This window comes from Eufriesea mexicana, unplaced genomic scaffold (genome assembly GCF_001483705.2).
Source record: "Eufriesea mexicana isolate 0111107269 unplaced genomic scaffold, ASM148370v2 scaffold265, whole genome shotgun sequence".
Lineage (NCBI taxonomy): Eukaryota > Metazoa > Arthropoda > Insecta > Hymenoptera > Apidae > Eufriesea > Eufriesea mexicana.
In genome coordinates, this window is record NW_016908444.1 from 1,505,810 (window position 1) to 1,530,036 (window position 24,227).

At 50.2% G+C, this 24,227-nt stretch overlaps 1 protein-coding gene across 2 annotated transcripts in view; it reads left to right on the forward strand.

The window, feature by feature from the left end:
* LOC108555783 (receptor-type guanylate cyclase Gyc76C) overlaps window positions 1–24,227 on the forward strand; it is a 61,103-nt gene that overhangs the window by 16,515 nt on the left and 20,361 nt on the right. For both annotated transcript variants that reach the window (XM_017911601.1, XM_017911602.1), the window contains 2 exons: window positions 8,130–8,562; window positions 16,617–16,814. In XM_017911601.1, coding sequence (XP_017767090.1) covers window positions 8,173–8,562; window positions 16,617–16,814 — 588 coding nt within the window. In that variant the 5' untranslated portion in view covers window positions 8,130–8,172. The remainder of the gene's footprint in view (window positions 1–8,129; window positions 8,563–16,616; window positions 16,815–24,227) is intronic.

The following is a 24,227-nucleotide window of genomic DNA, read 5'->3' on the forward strand; positions in this document are numbered from 1 at the left end:
GGAAAGAGAGGCAGAGAGAGTATTTCGATGCACTCACGATCGTCACGTGTCGCTGCTCGTCGCTTTGTCCGGTACCAAAGGAACAAAGTTCGCCTGGCGAACGGAAGTGGCGCGGTAATCGTTGATCCTCGTTGAAATTTATTCGCGTGGTCGAGAACTGCAGCGAGTGTGTTCGGGCGTGTCTTTAGGCGTGTACAACTCTTCGCACCTCGGCGATCCTATTGCGGATACCGGGATCGCCGCGTGTAAAAACGAACCTGACTCGTTTGAGAGAAGAAAAAGAGCGGATTAGGCTGTTAGGAAGTATATACGTGGCATCAACTTTGTGCGAGCGATTCGACGTGGTCGTTCCTTAACAAGCTCGTAGAAACGATCGGCTGGTTTATTAGAGCAAACGTGGACGGGCAGCGGCGAAACAGAAATTTCTACTGCTTCGTGCTCGTCGTGTTTCCGTGCTACCCGTGTATCCTGTAACTCGTGTGCAGGGCCGCGTATCGTGCAAGTAACAAACTCGTTAACCCGTATAATCGCGCCGTTTCGCGATTACGGAATCCTGCTGTTCCGCGGGACGCTGGATCCGTGGCGCGAGTAAACGCGGCTGGAAAGGACACATCGGCCGGAACCGCGTTTAATCGAGTCGTATCGGCGCGATACGCGGACTTTTTGTCGCGATCACCTTGCGTTTAAAAATAACCCGTCTATTTTTAACCTTCATTAAGCTCGTGTAACGTTTCCATCGTTATCGAGTCGGTTGCCGGACTTTCCGGGCAATTTATTCGCCGCGGCGACGTTCGCCGGTATAAGAACGGCTATGTATAATGAGTTCCCTTTAGTTTGAAAAATGACAACGCGTTTGCCTGGAACGATTGTAATTCGAACGCTTTTCCGCATTCTTCCGTCGACACGGCACACCGAGTGATCGTAAACTTCGCACCTATGCACCCGAGTACATAGGTACACGCGATCGGAGCGAACGCGGTGACGAGCGAGTGGATGCGGGCCTGAGATCGTACAGGACACTGTTCGATCCGCTCGCAACCTTTAGCCAACTTATCTCGCCGACATGCACCGTCGGATTAATTCATTTCACGATTCGCGTGTAATTCGTTACATCCTCCCGAGAGTCCGGTGTTTTTCATCGCGTCCACGATTGCATAATTAATCGAAGCTGCGAGCAAATTAACAGACGGCCGGGAAGGCCTAGCAATTACGGATCTTCTTATTTCCCCCCGGCTCTGCCTTTTTTCCCTCGCCGCGTGTGCTCGTCGTTTCTGATTTACACACGCTCGGCCCGCGTAAATGACCGGCTATTAATGTTCGTATTTAATCTAACAGACGCGTATCCCACATTTATCGAGACAGTTATCACGCGAGGGAACGCGCAAGGGTCTCGCGGACGCGGATGCTGGGCTAGGCCCGCGCGGCTAATCCGCCTCGTCTCGCTTCTCCCGCTCCACGCGCTCGTTTTCTCGCCTCGTGGACCGATTCTCGCCGAATCGTCGGTGGAATCGCGAGTCCTGGCAGGGGCCAAGTCATCGCCGCGAGATCGTGGATATAGGATGGAACGAGACGCGTTAACGAGCAACGGAAAGACTCGTGAATTAGTGTCAGCGACGAAAAGATCTTAACGCGCTCGGTATTAATATTCCGCTCCGCTATGAAGCACTAATTACACCGACTAGCTGCGATGTAAAGTTGCGAGATTCCCGTAATTTACACCTGCTGCCAGCGCGGATAATGGGTGCCGCTCGAAATGCTAGCCACGTGCCGCGACCTCTAACTCTGCGAGCCGCCGTGTCGAGTAACCGCTGTTAATTAAAAACTCATTTCTCTAAAAATAGACCACGGAATGTTCCAAACTCTTTTGCCATCGGTTGCTACGGCCCACGAGTTTCTTGGCGGCCACCGATTTCGGGCAGCAGAGGGCGTCGAATTCGAACAGTCGCCCCCCGGAGTTCCGTTTGCCGCCATTATCGTTTCGATACTCGATTAACTCCGTTTCCCGAATTTTTTAAAATTTCTCTCCGTTTTCCCGCCAAAACGCTAGATCACTTCTCCACTTATCCCATTTCCGTTAATTCGACTATTCCATCAACTCTTTACGATCTCTATATCTAATTTCGTGGCATAATTTAACAGAGATATAACAGTCGTCCCTCGAACAGGGCCAGATCGGAGTTCCGTTTGCCGTCGTTGTCGTTTGGATACTCGATTAATTCCGTTTCCCGAATTTTAAAAAATTTCTCTCCGTTTTCCCGCCAAAACGCTAGATCGATTCTCCACTTATCTCATTTCCGTTACTTCGACTATCCCAACAACGCTTTGCGATGTATGTATCAAATTTCGTGGCATAATTTAACAACGATATAATAAAATTTTGATTAGCCTGCTACTCGATTCGTACCAGGTTTCCGTTGATCGCGACGCGAGCCATAAAGATTAACTTTCGACGAAGCCTGTTTATCGCGGAAATTATACTTAAGATTGGTAAAATCAAGATCAGCGCGATACACGGGGACTGATAAGATACTCGGGATTAATAGAACGATTTTCTCGTTGAAAGCAACGTGGCCCATATTTGCCGGAGAATTAGGCTTAATTGCAAGTCGGCGTGAGTCACCGGCTGGACGTATCGCTCGGACGGACTCTCTCTCTCTCTACCGGTAAACAATTTAAGAGGTGAAAGGGGAAAAATGTAGCATAGACACGCGATGAATCGCAGTAAACGATACGCGAGATGCGTGGCGCGTGCATATCGAGGTATCCTGTGGTGACCAGCGGAGCCACACCCCTGAACGTTTACAGTAGTAATGTGATATATTATATCGACACGAAACACTCTAATGTACTGTGTAGCTGCGATAATGACAATGCCCACGCGTGCACATCTCGCACAGCGTATATGCATATCGTTCTTCAATTACCCCTTGTAACACGATATACCGTAGAGACGAGGCGCGTTAGAACCCGTATTACACGTATCACGTGTGGAAAACAAACTGTTATACAGGCGAACGTGTCTCGATCGGATCTAGAGCTTCCTCGATCTTTCGCCTTTCCACGAGCAGGATAACCAGACGCCCAAGGGTCTCGTCTCCAGGGGTTGCTGGGGATAATCGCTGAAACGTGCTGACGTTTACTCCGATACGCGCTAGATCTGCTATAATCCAAACAATGGATGACCAACGTATGATCAAAACTTGGTCATTGCTCCTTCGACCTCGTGACCAATTCTCTGCACTCGAAACAAATTTTCTCGATACGATATTCACGGAAAAATTAAGTATCCCTGAGAATTTTACAAACTTCGATCGATTATAAAATTCCAGCGTATGATTCAGGGATCAGAGATCGCATCGAGCGTTAACGTCTCGCGAATTAGAGTTCCCTAGTTTGGAAGGTTGGTACATAACGGTATAGAGTCAAAGCTATGTCCGTATAAACGATGGGATACCTAGACCCGGTGTTTCCGAAATTAAATTTCGTTGACTCGCGGAATTATCGTGGAATTTGTTTCCCCGCACCCTGGCCAGGTGATCGATCTACGCGACCTGGTAAACGCGGACGCGATTAGGCGACGGTGAAAGATCAATAGCGCGTAGGCCAGAGGAGCGAGCTGCAACACGGAGAGGAGAGTTATCACTGTTTATCTAAACGATATGCACCGCGAGTGTTGACCCTGGGTTGCGTAAACGCATGCCTGACGCGTACCAGCGACCGCGGCTCGATTCGACTTCCTGCCTCGATTCCGGCCGGTCGCCATCGCTCCAGCGCGATCAACTTTGCGAAAAAGGTAGTGGAAACGCGCTAGAAAGAGGACCAGTCCGGCGGATTCCGAGATTCCATTAACGAGACGCGACATCGAGAAGTGTCACGATGGAAATAGAATGGATCCACCTCGGTTTTGCCCGCTGTGTCTGCGAGGATGTCGGCTAGCAGACGACGACTAGTTCCCCTCGATCGGATCGCGGTAATTGCCTGGACTCGTGCCTGCGTATGCCGAGTTTTTAGGAAAAAACTCACGGGAGTACTAAATTTTTTAATTCTACTAATTACAGGCTAATTAATACGGACAATCTTGACGCTAGAACTGCCAATTACGCAGCGATCTTGTATCCGCAGCGACTACGTCTGTTGCCCCTCGGGTATTACGAAGGTTAATTATACACGGTGTATTTAGATAAGCACTGGAGATTGGGTAATTCTAGCGTTAATATCGGCGCGATAAAATCGGCGTGAATTTCGATTTCGATTTCGAGTGTGACAAAAATTCGAGAAAGAAGCGTCGAGTTATCGTAGCCAGGGGCGACGTGGTTGACAAATATCGTATGCGGTTCGCCGCTATTCTTGGAGCTTTATCGGGCCGAATTTACTTTACGTATCAGTTCCGCGTTAAAAAGATCCTATTTGCTTTCTCGGTCGTCCACGGGAACGTAACGGTCTCGAGGTGAAAATAAATTCGGCTGGAACGGTCGTGGCCGCTCGCGTGACGAGCACTTTTTGGTCTACTTTCAGCCCAGTTCCGTCTAGTCTTTCATAATTTCCTCGTTTAACGGGGAAATCGGCTTAGGAAGACGTTCGAACAGTTTGCCGAGGAGCTGGTCGGGACGGTTCGAGCGTATCGAAGCGATTAAACGGTTAGGTGGGTCGTAGTTTCTTCACGACGCGAACATCCCGCTTCCAGAATCGCCATCTCCGCGCTGTCAAACGCGTGACACCTTTCGCAAAGCCACGCTTGCCCGATTAGCGAGTTTGATACGCGATTTATATCCCCCTCGCGCGCCATTTTCTTCCTCGTCTCGGCTCGAGGTGGAGCAAATCGAATTATTAACGCTTAACGAAGCTTCATCGGCGATTAGCGCAAGGAAATTTGGAAAATTTCGCGTCGGTGGAAGGCGCGTTACCGTGAATCCCGCTGGCAGGCGTTAAACGCGCTAACCAGCTGCCCCAACAACACCTGAAAATAAATAGCACCGCGCTGACGCGTCGATCGTGAAAACTGTCCGCGGAGAGCGTAGTTGGCAGCGCCTAGGCATCCGTCTTTGCTACGCCCGTATCCGTATCGTTAATCGAAAAAGTCCTCGACGGGGTCACGATCCTATCCTATCCGCGCTCTTTTCCCATTAGCCGGGATAAAAATGGCCGATCGGCGGAGAAAGCGCGTGGCGAATGGCTCGCGAGCAGAAGATACGCGGAGAGCTTGGGACACCGGCACAGCAGAGTATCCTTTCGGAGATGCGTGTACGCGATTATTCGACGAGGTCGAAAATTTCCAGAGGCATTCGGAGGCTGGATCGTTGAACCGCGTTGGTCGAGGCCCGCGCGTCTCTGACTCGGTGTCCGCGAGTTCGTCACCTGCGTTCGTCAAGGTGGCCGACGACGGCCGCGAAGGCGTCCCTTTTCACGCGTGGCTTTACCGGCCGTCAAATAAATCCACGCCGTTGACTTTCACCGGCGGCCATAATTAAATCCGAGTTAGAAACGTGGAACGAGTCGAAAGTTACACGGTCCGCTTGGTGAATGACACCGTGCATCACGAAAGGGGAAGACGTCTTTATTGTTGTCGCACGGGGCTTCGTTGTAGGCTGCAGCCGGCACTCTCGCCTACGGAGCCCGTGGCTCGTTACGTAATTGCAACAGGTGTGTCCCTCTCGATGCCCGGCCACGTGTTTTTCCCCGCCGCCATCGCCGACGCCGCCGCCGCGGTTCTCGCCCGCTCCGACGCGGAATCGTTCCGCGCCGTGCGACGACTGCGTTATTTTTCAACGGCGATTGATCGCCTTGCGAAATCGCCAACCTCGTGTCGCTGTCACCCAACCTTCGCCAACGACTTCAGGTATTTTACTATGGTCGTTAACGACGCATTAGACTTTCTACGTTTCTTAGTACTTGCATTCCGCGTCCTAATCGCGTCGAATCGGATGGAATCGATCGTCTCGCGAATCGGTAGGTCGGTGATCTCGCGTAGAAATTTCCTCCGAAATTTTCCTCGAAAAGCTGGAGACTTGCGCGGGTGGCACCTGATATGTCTCGCGATAGTAGGACACCGGGGAACTAGGCCTGATAGATACGCTCGATTAGATGGCCTTGGAGAGCGTCTTCCTCGAGATATTTCCGTGAAACAATTGTCAGCTCGATTCCGCGTGCTCGGAGATCTTCTCCGCTGACGCGTGCTCCGCGACGAAGTAGGTGGATCGATGCGTGTAGCGATAGAGCGGAATCGTTGGTGGATGCTCGCAAATTGCCGCGATTTAGTCGCAGTCCTGCGCGTTTCTGACGCAAGATTTCCAGGAGATCGTCGATATCCGATAGCTGAGATAATAGCTTAATGCGCAACGGATTCCTCGATGCATCGGTCGCGTGAGTCATTTTTAACCTGGAATCTAGGAGCAAGGTTGCGCGGCGATTACAGCCGTGGCAAACAGTGCGGCGGAGGATGATTAATTGCCGCGATGGATTTTAAGATTTTACGGTGCAGGAAGAACGGTGAGAATGGGAGTGGACGGGAAGGCGCGAGCTTTGCAATCGAGCAACGTTTCCATCGTTTTGGGTATATCGGTTATTATTAGCCTCGCGCAGATGGCACACGCAATGACTCAGTGGAATAAGTGGCGACCGATGACGATAAGTGCCAGTTCAGTCAGGAAGATAGCGTTAAAATGACACTTCTAAGACGAGCACTTGTATCTAATTGCGTGGCTTAGTCGAATTTTTCGAAATACTCGCGAGATAAGTGGCTAAAAATACCGCCAGGCTGTCATCTTTATCTCTTCATCGAGCAGTCAGATGACAGAGATAGTCTACGGCTGGAGTATCGTCGTGCTCCACAATCGGTGGTACGGAACTTGACACTTCGTGTGGCGAGTAGAACTAGATAAATTATCGATTTTTTCGACCCGTATAAATTTCTAATCTCGTTTGCGCGAAAAAATACGCGCGTTCCGCGTAGGAGCTGCTCGTTACGATTCCACGTTGGCGTGCCAACGCAACGGTATTACACTCGCGAAAACCGACGTAATGCGACAGGGTCTAAAATTAGATCCTCTTTGTCCCGTTAGAAATTCGGAAAACGCGAAAACACCGTGGCCGCCATCTTTGCGATCTCACCCCACGCTGCATCTTTCGGACACTGCGAACGTCGATATCTGCTTATTTACCTATTAACGAGGCGGACACGAGCCCGGTATTACATAAGTAGAAAATTACGGACATCGGTACGTGACAGAAATACATCGTCGTCGGACGACTTTTACATAAGTCTGGTAGGAACAATCGATCCAGCGGTAGTTCCGCGTCTATCACCTGATCCGAAGAATAAGCCGATTCTGTCACAGAGCGATGCTATTGTACACGTGGCACGCAGACCGAGGCTTTGAAATTGATTTTACCAAAACGACGATTAGATTCTAATCTTCGAGAAGCTTTAGAGATCCTTTCATCTGCGGTACGCGTTCTAAAACTACGCCTCGTACCCCATGTTCAAATGTGTGAGTTTGACAGTACTGTATCGGAGAATTCGTCGATTAAATAGCGTTGGAATCCGTGTACGATACAGGTTAGGAATTCCTATGGACTCTTGTTCTGAAATATCTGGAAATATTCGCGTGGATTTCCTCTCTTCTAGAATCGCTAGTTTTCTAAGACCTTCCTAGAGTTAGCCTAATCCTAGAACTAAGACCGAACAGAAAAGCCACATCCGTTAGCGATAAGTTATATACACATGTTTTATGACAATCGTTATCAATGCACACGTGATTCCACTAACGCGCGTTCTTTAACAAAGCGGATCGAGAGCATGAAGTGGTCTTATAAACGGATAGGGTCTGAGAACTGGATGTCAGTCCTATGCGAGTTAACTTCGAGGACGATAATTTGTATGATAATAAGGAGTAGATAGAGAAATTATGGGGATCTTTTTTACACGTACATACTTCCCGATCTACCGTTGATATCCTTACGACTGAGACCTTCCCGAAAAATTAACTCGGGACCCAGTCCACTCAGGCCCAGAACGAAACGCGTCCTTTCTGTTACCTTTCCTTCTTTCTCGTAACGAGAACTCGTCGATGAGAAGAGCGAGGAGGAAATAAAGGTGGAAATAAGTGGAATAAATGAAAATTGGATTGCAGGTGAGCGGGAGGGAGGCGGTGCTGACCGGTGGCGGCGGCGGCCATGCGCCCCGGCCCGCCAGTACAGCCGAGCCGCCGCAGGCCTCCCCGTCGCCAGGAAGTCCCTCAGGAACGCAATCGACGGCACCGGCTAGACCAGCCGCAACCGTTGCGGCCACGTTCGTACGGGAACAGCTCACGGGCCCTGCTGGTGTTGCTGCTGCTGGCCAGCAGCCCTCTGGTCCTGGGCCTGGCCGAGCCGCCAGGGTTGCCCGGGGCCGAGTGGCAGCAGGCACTCTCCAGGCAAATCTACCCCAAAGCGACGTTCACCGGAACCATTCAACCCAGGAAACAGCAGAACCTCACCATCGGCTACCTCACGGCTATCAAGGGTGGCCTCAAGGATCGCCAGGGCCTCGCCATCTCGGGTGCCTTTTCTATGGCCCTCGATGAGGTGAGTCTCCTTTCGTTAGCCCTTCTAAGTTACCGTTTCGAATAAAATAAAAGGGAATCTCTGCCCATCGCTATGTTCATATCGTATAAACGCATAAAAGAGGAACGTAACCCTGGAAAACCTGGAAAAGCGCGATGGAGATAACGAAGCGAGTTTAGGGTAACGCGCGAAGGATGAACGGAGCAAAAGCTCGTTTCCGTAAAGCCGGGATCGGTTGGAAGACGGTTTACCCGGAGCGCGGCTCGTTAGTTTCCACGTGTTCTCGCGTGTCACGGTGCACGTGGAAATGGGCCGGGTCGGACGGGGTCCGGGTGGTGGGTCCTAATTACGGTAGCCGGCCGAGAGTTCCCACGTTGGCCTCGGCGAATCCTGGTCCGGCCGAAAAGTAAGGTCGGGCAATATCGCGGGGCCCTGTCTCGGGTTTTTTCCTGCGGGCGGTCAGCGGCAGCGCGCGGCGTTCCACGGTCTGGAAGGCTCGATAATTCATTGGAGAGGATCGGCGTGCGCGGTCGCGGAGGCGCTCGCGCGCGCACGCGGGCCTCACGAAGGACCGTGAGATCGTTTTCGCCGGTCGGAGCCGCACGGCGAGCCTCCTCTCCGCGGCTCTCCGAATAAGAAAAGAAAAAGAGAAAGGTGCTCCGGCTGCAGCGGGAGCTGCAACGCGCCGAGTGACCCGGCATCTCTCCCCGGAGATGCCGATTCGTGCGAGGGTTTAAAAATACAAGACCGGCATTATTCGCCGGTCCGCCCACGCGTCCGCCGACGAAACTGCGCTCTCGCAACCGTGAGAAGAATTCGCTCGCGATCGAGAAACCTCCTCCCTCCCTCCCCCCTAACCCTCTTTACGTCCACCTCCCTTTTTTCTTTCTCTTCTTTCTCCGCTTTCTCGTCTTTCTCGTCTTTCGCCTCTTCCTTCCTCCTCCTCCTCCTCCTTCCCCCCTTTCCTCCCGTAGCGACTCGCGCGAGCGCGCTCTTTTGCAACCTGCAACCGTGAGCGAGCGCGCGCGCGCGCGCGCGTAGAAGGGAAAGGGCCGGACCGGGCAGCTCGGGGCTGAGAAACCTCTGGGAATCGTCGAAATAACCGGCCGATCGTATCGCGGCCCACGTATCCGGTTCTACTTGGAAATAACAAGTTACGTCAAAGATGGATTGCGGTTACGCTGATAATTATTCGGGGATACTGGTATCTCACCGTGGCAATCGCCAGGAACCGAACTCCGATCGAGAAGCTTCTCGGCTTCTTATTTCTCGCGCCGTCTCTCCCACCACCCCCGGACCCCATCTCCGCGCGGTCTCCTCGCGCCGGCTACGCTTCCGCGTGCGAAAATTCGGCGCGGCTGGAGCGCGGCGAGCGCGCAGGTCGCCGTCGCGAAACGCGTAACGTCGAAAGGTGCAGGAAACCAGCCTTGCGCCCGTTTATTTATGTACTCCGATACGCCACGCAAGAGTAAGCATCGCGATCGCAATGTCGGCCGTTCCGTCGCCGCGGGCCTTAAGCCCCGATCACGCCTGATCGCTGTGCCGGTCGCCATGTATTTTTGAGCGTCGCCGCGCGAAAAATCGCCGCGATCGGCCACGATCTGCGCGACGCCGCGGCTATTTCCGCGCCGCGCCGCCGACATTTTTACCTCGCATCGGCTTCCAGCGGCAGCCTCGTAACGAGGAAATAACCCGCGCTGTATTTTTAGCCGCGCCGCGGTGAAAGTTTTTCCACGATCGGCCGCCGCGACGCGACCGTGCTCGATTCTAATATATTCCGAATCGGCGAGATCGCCTGCCGCGGGTCAAACTCGGCCGCGATGCTCGCCGGAATATCGAGGCGTTCGAGTAACCTCGCGATACGTGGCGCGATAATCGCGACTATTTCCAAAATTTCCAGATACTTCGAGAGCCTTCGAGTATCGCCGCGTCCCGTCTCTTCGCGATTAATCTTTCGTTTATTCTATTTCTTCCATCTACATACAGGATGAACCCTTTACCTATCTAATGGAGTTTGGTAAAAATTTGGTAACAAAGTCGAAAAATTATTCTTCTTTTATTTATATCGATGCCAGGAAACCTCTACGGTCCAAAGGATTGCGTTTCGTGCGTAAAAATTGTTAACCTAACCTAACTTCGATACATTTTCGGTTTGCTTGAACGAAAAATTACGGTACTTTCCCGAATTGCGATTATCCAAGATGGCGGAAGTGTCTTTTCATCTCGATCTCGATCTCCATCTCGATCTCGGCCTCGGATTAAAGCAACCGTTTTCGTCGTTCGCCTCGAAAAAGGAAAGTCCGTGGCGCGTGAATCGAGCTTAACGTTTTACCTGTCGGCTCGCTTCAATGGTGTGCGCAGGTGCATTTTACCTCGCTGCCGGCGATACACGCCGCGCGAGAGAAATAAAGGCTGGGAAAAAAGAAAAAAAGGAGAAAAAATACTGGAATTCGCTATGACGCACTCCCACGACGTAAACTAGTTTCGCGAACGCGCGATATCCGTAAATAGGGAACGGGAGCAGTTGGAGGAAAGAATTCGCGTGGTCTCGCGCGCGGTTCGATTATCGGCGAGGTTTTTCGCGATCGAGGCGATCGCTCGTGGCAGCTGCCGCGCGCTCGTGAATCATTCGAAACGATTTCACCGACCACCGTCCAAATCCTCCGTTTTTCTCACCGTCCCCGGTCTCCGGTTCGCGCCAAAATCGGAATTACACGGTCCGAAGCGTGAAAACAATTCCCGGAGATTTCCACTTCGTCGTCATCGATCGTCCGAGACGATCCGACGCGATCCTCCGGCTCGGAGGCTTACGACTAAGCGAATTAACGAGCGTGCAGTTGCAACTGCTCGCGATATCGTCATTAGGCAGCGCAGATCGAGTCTTCCGTTTCTTTTCTCCTCGTCTTCGCCTCCTTAATGCTGTGGACGCAACGAATCATGGCAAAGTCGTTCTCATCGACCCTGAAGGTTGGCATTCGGTCATGCACAGCCTTCCACGACCGGACGCCCTTCAATTACTCGAAAATAAGCTGATTGGTGAAACCCTGCCAGTGGCAACAGCGCAAGTGGACACTGTCTGTGAACATTGTTTCACGCTCGGACGGAACGAGAGAACTCGGCCTGGTCCGAATAGATCCGGACTCTCCGTGTCTGCCGGTTTTTCTCCTTTTCGCCAATCATAACTCCACTATGAAACCTTGAATCATTTCTCCGAATAACTCTGAATAAGTCTAAATAATTTCAAACATTCGCGTTAACGATTATACGAATATATATTCTTATAAGGCCAAGACGATCGTGTTTCTGATCTCCTGTTAGAGTTCTTTGATTCGAGCCGTTCACTGCATAAATCGATTAACTCTAGTTTTTGAAAATCTTAAATATATACAAAGTTAGGACTATACCAAGTGCTGTGACACTTAAATTTAAGATTTCTCAAAAAGTAAGGAGTTAATCGAGTTGTGCAGCGAACAGCTCATTTAACCCTTTGCACTCGAGAGGTGAGCTTCAGTTAGTATTTCATAAAATTTGGAAGATCGAAATTAATTAATACATCAAATTTAACGTAATGTAACAGTGTGCGAGGTATCGAAATCAAATAATTCTACAATTCTTTATTTGCTGCTCAAAAAAGTATCGTCAGTTTTTTAGTAGAGAATCTTTAAATTTCTACTCTTCTCTAGCCAGAAAATCGTCGAGTGCAAAGAGTTAATAAATCACGCGTAGTGGTATTACTTTTGTAATTCTTTATTACAAAGCACGTGTTAGCGGTGCAATGGTTCCCTGATAACTGGTCTCTGGTCTCTAGGATTATGTTAGAGTCAGGAAAAAAGAACAAAAGACACTCAAAGTGCCAACCATCCACTAGATGTCATACCTATGTCTAGGCACACAAGCTTCTGTTGTCGAATACAGTAGTTAGGGTTATGGTTTCCTGGGATAATGTCTCAGAATCAGAATAACTACACGTACTTTCTTAGCAGTAGCTTGGAAGGAAGTGACTTCCTTACCTCCGTTAGCTCCTTATTCGAATAGCCAAAAATATGCCAGATATCGCTAGAAGCGTCTAGCAACATGGATCGAGAGATTAAAACTCTCCAACAACTTCCAACACGCAAATAGCGATTTGTAGTTACCATCTTGACACATTGCAGGCGGGAGACTGTGATCACAGTCCGAAAAAGAACAAACGTTGAAAGCGGGAGACTGTAATCTCAGTTGCGTGATAGACTGCAATGAACTGCATTCTGTGACTCTGAAGGAACTTGCGCTTTACTTTATCCTATTTTTCAATTTTATCAGTTTCGACTCGCGTTTTATTTTATCGCACTTTACCCATTTTGAAAATGGATTCGCGCGATTTCGTAAATTATCAAATCGACTAGCACGCGAAGAAGCTGGATTTGCCCGATACACGTTTAAAAACTTGGAAAACCGTGCCCACCTGCAAAGTGTTAACATTTTCGATTAAAAATTCCACTCTCAACGTCATCGATTTCGTCGCTAGATTGCTCGATTTAATATGCTTATACATAATCGATCGATGGATATCTATTTTCTCCCTCCATTTTTAGCCGTGCGTTTCGTCGATCTCGATCGATCTCTCAAGCGATCGGATTTAACGTCGCTCAAGATATAATCTCGAGAGCGATTACGAAGCTGATGTAACGATAAATCGCGTGCGCTTGATCGTAATACGCTCGATTCCGAAATATTACGAATTTCGTGCCCTTAATGGGGGACAAATGAATCACCGAGGCAGTTTCACCGATAATGAAACCTCCTGTACGGGTTCACCCTTTTGATAAGACGCAACCACTGTCGATCGTTAATTAGCAATTACGAATGGAGCTCTCGCACTCTGGAGGATATCTGTGATGCAATGGCACGATTGGTAATTCTTTCTACCCCGATCTTCGTGTTACCGAGATGCGGTCATCCCGTTAAAATTTTCGACTTAGGCCACTCTCGTAATTACCTGGACTCTTACCGCGCGCAAATACCACGACGCGTCGGTTTTTCTGCAACTTTCCAAACGGTGCACTCGAGGACGCGTGTTTCCCAACATCCTTAAAACCGGCGCGCGAGTCGAGCGATCGTTCTTTGCGAGTCTGAGTTGTACGTACGCGAAAATGATCTCCGGCTTAACGATTTCCGTTTTCCTCTCGGTTGTTCGCGCGTATCCGCTTGTTTGTTTACGCTTGTTCGTAACGCAACGCAACGGATGGAAAGCGATCGCGAAAAAGGCGCGATTCACCGGCTCGGCACGGCTGCGATTACGAGGACGAGTTTCAACTTTCACCCGCGGTCGTTAAAGAAGCTCGAGAAGAAAGGAGACAGAGAGAGGGAGGAAGAGAGAGAGAAAGGAAAAGCGGACGCGCGTTATTGTACGCATTCCAGCGGACGAATTCGGCGGTCGTTCGGGCAGGTGCAAAGCCAGGAATGCGAGCCATCGAACGGGAAGAGCAATGATTTTTTATAGCGCCGCCTCGGAACCGCTTTAACGGTTCCTCGGCTCGAAGCCATGCAAAAATTCCCGGCTTTCGAACCGATTTTCCGATTTTTATCGGCAACCCGCTTCACCGCGTTGCGTAACCCGGCCTCTGCCAGTGCGTGCGCCTCCGTAATTGATCGCATCGCGTTCGTGGCTCGTTCCGAGAACAATGCCGCGAGATGCGCGAGTATAATTAAGCCATCGACTCCCGGTACTCCTCTCGTCCCGATCTGCAAGTGTCGGAGAACTGCCGCGATCGTTACACTCTCGCCAGAAGCTACGGATTTCCCCTAATTAATCGTGCGTGCGTGGAATTTTTCTGCATTTTCACTCGTCGCGCTAGGAGAATTTTTTCGCTCCACTTTGACGCTGCAACGCCGAGTTTCTTCGAATTTTTCCGCTTTCGTTTACGCGCGCATCTTCTCTTTTCTTTGGCAAAACATCGGAGGACCAAGTATCCTCGTAGTGGTACCAATGAGGTACAAAGGGGGTTACGAGTATCTTTTGCGAATTTTAGTAAAATTTCGTCGACTATTATGGCACAAAGACTATTAAGTCGTTGTTAATTTTCATCGACGAAAATAAAGCGAAGTGTCCTCGAAATGGTACCAATGAAGTACGAAGGGGATCACGGATATCCTTTAATACTCTACGTCTACGAATTTTCTTAAAATTCCGTCTACCAGTATGGCAGAAATCCTATTAAGTTATTTTCAATTTTCATCGACCAAAATAAAGCTGACTATCCATGTACCGACACCAATAAAGCAGAGAAGATAAAAATTCACGGACAGGTGTATAATCGAAATCATCCTCGTCAGTGTATCTCCTGAAATGATCGAGTATCCTGACAGCAAACAGACCCCCTCGCGATCCTTATCGATCGAATCCTCCGTGAAAATAGCCACAGTAACGCGACAATGGTCCCCGATGAGACTCTATTACCTCGTGCACCTGTCGGTGAGAGAATCTATCGACAGAAAGATTTCGATGCAGCGCCGCCGGTTATAATTCCAGCGCGCGCTGGCAAGCGCGAACTACCAGCGACTACTTGGAAAAGTATTGTTTGTCGGAATTCGGATTTGCATAATAACCCAGCGCACACGCGCCGCCTATGATGCAGAAACGCGAGCCGGATACGCCGTGAGAGTATCGGAGGAATGCCCGCGAAGAACCGGGACACGTCGCGCGGGTAACATTACGAATTGAACTTTAATCGACGTTCCTGCCGGGCAGAAATTTATGCCGACGCGAAAGGGAATACCATCGAAAGTCAACCGCAGCCGAGGAAAATCGATTGCCCGCGCGTATCGTCTCGGTTCGAGACATCGCGAGCGTTACGAGGCTCTTTTCCCCGGCTCGGAGCAGTGGAAAGATTCGTGTGTCACGCGCGGAGCGTTATTCCGCTCGCGCCGGCCAGTCATTTCATCGATCGGTCATCCTACGTCATCCACTTCCGATCCCGTGATTCATGCGCCGGCTACGGGGTTACGGCGTCCATCATCGTTGCAACCAGAGCGAATATTCATGACAGGAGTTATGGTAACGCAATTAGCTCCATTAAACCGGCCGACCGGGGCATTACTGGAAACAATTAAGTCAGCTATAAGTATGCTAACCCACGGTTCGCAGCCAGACGATCGGCGACCGCTATCTCGTGACATCGTTCAATTATCGTAATTCGATATCGTATGACGAAAGATGGGAGACCTCGTAACGGCTTGCATAACGCGTAACGATTACGCGAAACAATGACGAGCGAAGATTCTTCCAGAGAACGGACACTGTCTGTCGAAATCTTCCGAGTACACGTTTTATCCCTGGATGAAAATTGCAAATTTTCGATGTTCGCGAATTATTTAACCCTTTGAGCACTGCGAACGCATGCATGGGTTTCACACAGCCATTCAACTTAGGCTATGAACGCATATATGAGTTCTCACACAACCATTCAATCTGGGCTATGAATACATATATGGGTTCTCACACAGCCATTCAATCTGAGCTATGAACGCTATATAGTTTTATAAAATAAGAATCTTGTAATAATTTACTATTGGGACTATGGGTAAAAAGAAATAACTACTTGTATTTTATAATTATTTTTATTCTATCCTAAGGAAGGTATATCTTAACCCTTTGCACACGAAAGGCGCCTCTCAGTCGCCATTTAATTTATTTATGGGTAAAAAGAAATAACTATTTGTATTTTATAATTATCTTTATTCTGTCCCAAGAAAGGTATATCTTAACCCTTAGCACTCGAGAGGCGCCTCTCAGTCGCCATTTAATCCGATTCTAAAGATAGATGTTAATTAATATATCAAATTTAGAATCAGCGAACGTTGCGTGGAATATCGAAGCAAAATAATTTTACGTCTTAATTTGCATACGATTTCTTCTTTACCGTTTTAAAAATAGCGTCGACTTTATGGCAGGAAGTCTTCGAATTACTATTTTCCTGCAACGAAAAAATCGCCGAGTGCACAACCCAGCACTCAAAGGGTTAAAATCGCACCTGCCGCGTATTTCTGAATAAAATTTGAGCAATTAATGAGTTTACCCCAAATCTGTGTTTCAGATCAACAGCGACCCGAACATATTGCCAGACGTGAAGCTGGTGATGCGATGGAGCGACACGAGGGGAGAGACCGTGGAAGCCACGAAGGAAATGATCGATATGATCTGCGAAGGGGTTGCAGCCTTCTTTGGACCAGAGGGCTCGTGCTACGTCGAAGCCATAGTCGCTCAGTCCCGTAATATACCCATGATTAGTTACGTAAGTACCCTTAACGCTATTTAGACCTCGCTTACTCGCAATCCGTCTCTCGAAACTGGATTTTCGACGGACCTACGTTCTTCCATCCAGGTTTAGCCTACACCACCACTTAGATAACTGTTTCATCCACCCCATAAACCCTCGAACGCGCAGTTTAACTCTTTGCGGACGGAACGGTTTTGAGTAAACCCTACCGAGTTAGCCGAGCTACTGTCGCGACAGTCATTCACACCGAATAGCGTTCATTTCTACTTAAACGCGATTTTCGTTCATAGCGACGTTAGCTATAAGGATATAAAACAGTCCACCACTTAACTTGGACTCGTGCGGTCCTAGAACCGCAACAGCCGACACATATTTGTGTTTCTCGTCCATAGCAACGCGTTTACGTGGGACACATTTATGCATCCCTCGGTTCTAAGTTGTTTTCGTCGAACGCATACATGCGGCGCTCGTCCGCAAAGGATTATGTTGGAAATTTCGGGAAGGAAATCCAAATGATTAGCGTACAGAGAAGTAACCGTATTCGGTTGTACAGCAATTGGATGTATAAAGTTTAATGTAAGTGAAACGTATACGCTTTATGCGAGTATAGTGCATCCCTCGGTTCTAAGTTGTTTTAGAGAGTTGTTTTAAGTCGGTCATATGTGTTGTCGAACGCATATATGCGGCGCTCGTCCGCAAAGGATTATGTTGGAAATTTCGGGAAGGAAATCCAAACGATTAGCGTACAGAGAAGTAACCGTATTCAGTTGTACAGCAATTGGATGTATAAAGTTTAATGTAAGTGAAACGTATACGCTTTATGCGAGTATATGAAGAAAAACAAGAGTCTTTATCACACCACTGTGGGTCACAATACGTAAGCAATCTGCACTGCTCTGGGTTTGAGAGCGAGAGCAGCCAGAGACAGCAGGCTGCCTTTAAACCCCAAAAACCGACCCCTTGATATTAGGCTGCAACCTCTAACAGGCCTGTCACCGTCGTTGCATAGGCGTAGCTAATTTACAACAGGTTAACGCGGAAATCACCTGCCTCCAATCCTGAGACGCGATTTCCCGATGGATAACTCGAAGAGACCAGGTGCGAAGACACGTCCAGGTCTCGAGGATTCATTGCAAGAACGACAAATGTACCGCAGCAGGTTCCGTCTCGATTAAACGCCTCTTCCACCCTTGCGACCCGTTCTTACCTGCTCGCAAGCATTCCTGGCTCATTCGTTCACGGAATATTCCCCCGAGACCGGAATAGTTGCACGCGGACGGAGGAGAAGCCGAGAATAGCGCACCAGTGATCTCGGAATTATCTTGGAATTATCTCGGAATTATCTTGGAATTATCTCGGAATCGCGTTATCCGCGTGCGAGTGGGCTTTTTCCCGATCGGCTAGTCAGGTCGCGAGGAGTTCTCGCGGGGAGCCGAGGTTGGTCGTCCGGCGGCGTGAGAACGGAGGAAGATGGAAGGAAGATCGGCGCAGGGTTGCGAGGTGACGAGGAGAGAAGGTAGCGTGGAAGTGGTGGAAGAGGCGGAGGCGAGCGGCTGTGGTGGTTAACGAAGACGCGGGGGAGGCGGATGTTCGCCGACAAATTGAACACCCGCGGCGTGACAATATAATTACGGGCTGCTTCCGCGCGCGGCTGTGTGCGTTTCGAAGCTTTGGTCCGTGCGACGTTAGGAACACGCGATGGCCGCGCTTCGGGGCCCGATCGACCGGCTGAAAAATTAGCATGCCACCTTTCCCTTCGACCCTCCGCCACGCGGTTCCGCGCTCCTCGTTTTGCCGCAACGGAGAGACAGAGCTGACGCTCTGCGTGTCCGATCCGACTCGTCTTGGGCTTTAAATTCGTCGGAGGAAGCTCCGGGGAATTAGATCGAATTAGATTTAGAGGCTAGTCGCATTAGGCTCGAATTACAAGCAACGGCTGTTGGGTCTAATAGGAATCCTCGCATCGTTTCGCTTCGTGGTACCGAGCGAACCTTGGTAAGTGGACCGTGCTTAAGATCCAGCCGAGTTAGTCCTAGGTTAAGCCTTGAACTATGGCTATCGAGCTATCTTGGGTCCGAGTTATCTCGAGCTCGAGATATCTTAAACCGTAGATTAACCTAGGTCCGAGGCTCGTAACGCAGTCGCCTGAACAGGATCTAGAAACGCATCGATCACGAGGCGAACCGAATCGAACCGGTTATACTCGATCGGGGTGGACACAAAGCGCGTGCATTCGATTCGGTGCCCCGATCCAGCCGACCCGTGTCTTCCTACTTCTCCAATCATCTCCATCATAGTCTCGTTCGCGGTTTTCCAGCGCGCACGAGCTCGCGATCCGCTTAAATCGCCTTCGCTCCGCGCTATTCTAGGCCCCGACAGTCGTAGGATTAGACCTCTGATCCCGGTTAGAATACCTGCTCCGTTCGCCGATGACGAATGGCCGATGGTCCCGGGTGTCGTAAAATCCCACGACTCGCGAAATCGTCTTCGTCGAAACTTCGTGGCCCTTCCGTTTTCTCCCGATGACCCGTTTTCGCGCGCTCGCCGATCCGGCTGCTTAACGGCACACTCGACCACTCCGCCAGTCTGGCCTACGCGTCAGCTGCTACGCCAGAGGACGAGCGTGCTACCTGTACGCTTCCATCCGCTTTTTTCTCCTTTCGATTCGCCTCTTCTACCACGATCCTCGATCCGCGATCAAAGTTCCACCGCGCGATACGCGAGGAATTCGTTGCGCAACTCCACCGAACACGAGCGTCGTCGATCCTTCGCAGCGACTGTGGCGACGCCTCGCGTCACGGAATTGCCGAATCGTTTTCTTTCGCGACTTTTTTCCGCGCCGAAGTCGTTTCGAGATTATACGTAACAGTTTCGACTATTCGATAGAAAAACAGGGGAAAAATTTGGGAACGAAGCATCGTCGCGACGGCGCCACGATGCTTCCTGCGTCTCGGGACCCGATCGAATAGCTCGAAATCGAAGATTATTTATGGAACGAACGATCAGGAAGCGAGCGGCTACAAGACGATCGTCTGCCTGCAGCAATTTATAAAAACACATGTCACGGATCCGCGTCTATTTTTAACCGGTTGATCGGACGACTCGTCTGCCTGTGTACGCCTCGTTAATCGGCTGGAATCGTCCTCGGACCAGTCGTTTCCGTGGAATTCGCCGCTCGGAAAGTGGCACATCCGAACGAATCGAATTCGCCGGGTCATCTCTGCCCGCCTCTCGGGTAATATTCCGATCTCCTCGATTAAAACGCGCCGGCGTCGTGGCAAAAAAACAGGAACACCTTCGTCGCGGCTTAATCGTAGACTCGTCTACGACCTGTCCTCCCGATCGCTTCGAGGATCGCGGTCAGCGTGCAGGAAATGGCGAATTTTTGTGAAAGCGTCCTCGATGTCCCCGCCCGCGAACGCGGCCGAAAGATGGACGGAAAAGCGGTCGCGGCGGTACCAAAATGGCGGCCGCGCGCCGCGAGCGCGCTACTCCGAGTGGAAAATTTCGCCAGGCTCGATATACGCTCGATCCTTCGCTCGATTAAATTTAACCCACGCGATTCGATTGCGCGGCTGCTTCGAGGAAGGAGGAGTCGAATCGACGGTCGTCTCGCGGACGAAGAAGCGGAATAGAAGACCGATGGAAGGAAGGAGAGGAAAGGCCGTAAGGACGCGCCTGTCGAGGACTCTCTCGCGCGATTCCAGCGATTGGAATATGAGAAAGTGGTACGCGGACGTAAAAAGGCCTCGGACTAATTTATGTTAATCGGAGGTCGTAAGAAAATGAATCGTCGATGAGGATCGAAGGAAACGGTGCGCTCGTGGCGGCGGCGGCGATTCGAGCGTAAATCGGCCCTTCTCTCGCGACCAACTCGAGGGACGCGCCGCGTATGAGCATAAGGAGAAGCCGGCGTGCTTCTTACTTTCACCTAGTTTCACTCGTTAGCGGGCGCAACGGATCGCGAGAAGACCGGCTCCTCTCTCGCTCGCACGCGCCTCGTTCAATTTCGTCGAGGCTCGCGCGTTTTCCTTCCGCCGGATGTTTACCGGCGCTCGCGTGTTCGAGCTTCCGTCGGCTTATTTTCTGCCTACCGGCGAGCTATCAGCCGGAGTCGCCAGGCTATTTCTGGCATCGACCGGCGCGAAAAACGCGCCGCTCCCACGCGACGCTCCGCGATCGGCGTCGGGTAAAAACTGCTGCCTCCGCTACTCCGACACGTGACACGATCCTTTATTTTTACTCCCCACGTATATTTTTTCCATATTTCTCCTCTCTCCTCTCTTTCCTTTCCTTTTTCGAATTTTTAATTTGCCCCAATTCCGGACGGCCCCTTAATTTCGCGCGTGGGTCCCGAAGGGTCGAAAGATGGCGGAATTTCCGGTACCACCGCGATAGCGATCGATATAGCTACGACACGGATATAAAGAATTTACGAGAGGCTTTATCGCCGCAATCGAGCGAATTAGATCAAATCACGGCAACTTAGGGTTTCGGTCGCTGCAGTTAGGTATCGCGAAGCGGCCAAATACGCGAACGCGACTGCAAAAGTGAAGATATAAATCACGTTACGCGGCAGCGAGCGTAAATCACCGGCTCTGCCGTTTTCGATGGTTCGGGCTAATTAAAAGATTGGTTAAATTGAAATCGCGGGTTTCTCCGAGTGCGGGAGAGATAGCGGCAAGAGCTGCTTCCATCGCAGCGTGTCGATGCGTCTTCGCTTTCTTGAGAGATTGAAAATTAAACAGTTGGAAACTTAACATGTTCCGAACAGCGAGCACGGGTGCTATAAATATACGCGTTAGACGTAATATGTACCGTGCGAGGAAAAATAAACCCCAGGATTTTCGTACGCTTTACGTTGGAACCTCTAACAAGGGGGCCACTCCGAACCCTCGTGAAACGAGACGATTTTAATACAATTTTATTAAGTGTAAACTCGATTCGTGAGATGTATAATTTATAATTCACAACGCGTGACATGTCCGAAAGTTACAAATTACATACAGGGGTCTCATTCGGACCCCTTCTTTGGAACTTTACAGGGGACCGAAAGACTTAGAATTCCTAGGGTTTTTCTCAACGAGAAAAGTTCCGCGCGAATAATTCGTTCGACCCCGAATTAAAAATATATCAGGAAGGAAACTTCGTGTCTCCGGGTTACTCGCGCGAGTCCCCCCTCGCAATTTGTCCGACGTGAAATTTCCCAGGCGGATTTTTGACAAACCGACGCGGTTAGATTTTTCGTGGAGATAAATGGGTTCTTAAGTGGGACTAACGGAAGTATGTAATAATAGTTGGAAAGTCTCGTATTAACGACCACGGGTCGAGGCATTATGGTCCGAACCGTAATTGGAAACCGACATTCCTCCGATTCGATCCGTCGGTTAAAGATACACGGTGGACTAATCAATCCATTATCCGGTTTTCCCTATTCACGTAGCACCGAGCGAATACCGCGTGTCCGTATCAAAGCCAGCCGACTTATCAACGCCCCATCGCTCGTTCAACCTATCGATCTCCACATTCCCGGGGCTGCAGCAGTAATTTTAAAGATCATCCTCCGCATAGCTGCGTTTCCCGCCAGCTAAACGGAGAAACCAATCGGCGCGAGGCGTAATTCAAGAATCTCGGGGCTGAACTCTCTTCGAGTGCATTCCTAAAAGTAGCCGGGGCATAGAACGAAGAAAATACAAATTACTGAAAGTCCTGCACGTCCGTTCGTCGAATGGAAAGCTGTTCGGGTGGGCCCGGCCACGCGGACCACCCTGTACAACGAAACGGCTACCCGTTTAGGTGGATAGCCCGTAGGTGGACCACAGAGGCTGAACAGCCGCCTATGCCACGGCTCTCGTAACCAGCGCGCGTATATGCGGGTATCGCGATCCAGTGGGAACTTTCGATAAGCAGCGCGACTCGCTCTCTCGATCCTCTCCACTCGGCCAGCCAGCGCTCCGCCACGCACACGCACTCGCACGCGGGTCACTGCATCGCGGTTGGTGCAACCACCTGTTGATTGCGCTGCCGGCCGAGTCGATGACGTCTCCGCCGATCGGAAAACTCTCGACCGCGACACGCCGAGCGCCTACTTTGCGCCTTTCTCAAGCGCAATTATTTCTTCTTTTTTTTTTTCACCGAAATTTGTAGAATTTTTTCTCGGCCAAAATGGACGTTGGAAGAAATCGCGAAATTTTGTGGATCGGTAACAGAGATATTTCGTTCGCATCTCCGGGGATTGGGAAACTAGTGGACGCGACACGCGTTCGCTTGAACGAGTTAGAAATTAATTTTGCGGGGAGAATCTGGAGGATTTGCATGGACGAATCGGTGGTTAGAATAAATTACAAAATTCTATGATCGGTGTTCTCACGGGTCCATCGCAGAATTCTCCGATACTTATTACGCGCGAGAAATTATTTTTTGGAGGAATCTGAAGGATTTGCATCGACGGATCGATGGTTAGAATAGATTTCAAAATTCTATGGTCTTCGGTGTTCTTACGGGTCGATCGAAAAATTCTCCGATACTTATTACGCGCGAGAAATTATTTTTCTAGAGAACTCGAAGGATTTCGATCGGCAAATCGATAGTTGAAATAAACTGCAGACATCTGTGGATCGTTCCATCGCAGATATATCTTTGACAACGTACTCGACGTTTCTCCAAATCGAATCCTTGTTACCTTCCCGCAAAATTTGGCAAATTCCATCGAACAAATTAACGTTGAAAATAAATTCCGAAATTCTGAGGCCGGCTTTGCGAGCGAAATTTGAGCGTCCATGACCGGACCGAACGGAATCGTAGCAGCACGTAGAATCTGTGGCCAAGATTGCCCGCAATTTCGCGTGCAATATTCTCGGAGGATGCGACGTAAACGGCTGCACGTCGAATTACCCTTTGAGACCTTGCGTAACTCGATTTGAGGCGTCCGCTCGGCATGCGAGATCGACGCTGAAACCCGAGAGCCGTCGCTGGTGACAATGTTCCTGTGAGCGGCCGAGAAACCGCCGTAAAGTCCATTACCCGCTCGCGTATAAACCTCGTGGCGAGCTTGTCCGCGGCGACGATCTCGTCTCGAACCATTCCACTCGTCCTACCTTCCCTCTCCTTTTCTCTCTCTCTCTCTTTCTCTCACTCGACTCACCTCTGTCAGCCAAATCTCCAATTCAAATCGCGCGTTCGCCGCGATGATAAAGCGCCGAGCGACGCCACCGAGTAAACAACGCGAATTGCGGATATAAATTTCAGCGTTCCTGCTGGCATCGACTCGGCCATCGCGAATGATCGCCGAGTGGTGATCGAGCGTGACGATCGAGGGTGGTGCACGCTCGATCCGGCTAGCGAAAACGGATTAAACCGTAACGAGCGGAATCCGCGAGTAACCGGACCCGCGTGATCGGACTTGGCCGCGAAAGGAGCAATATTATT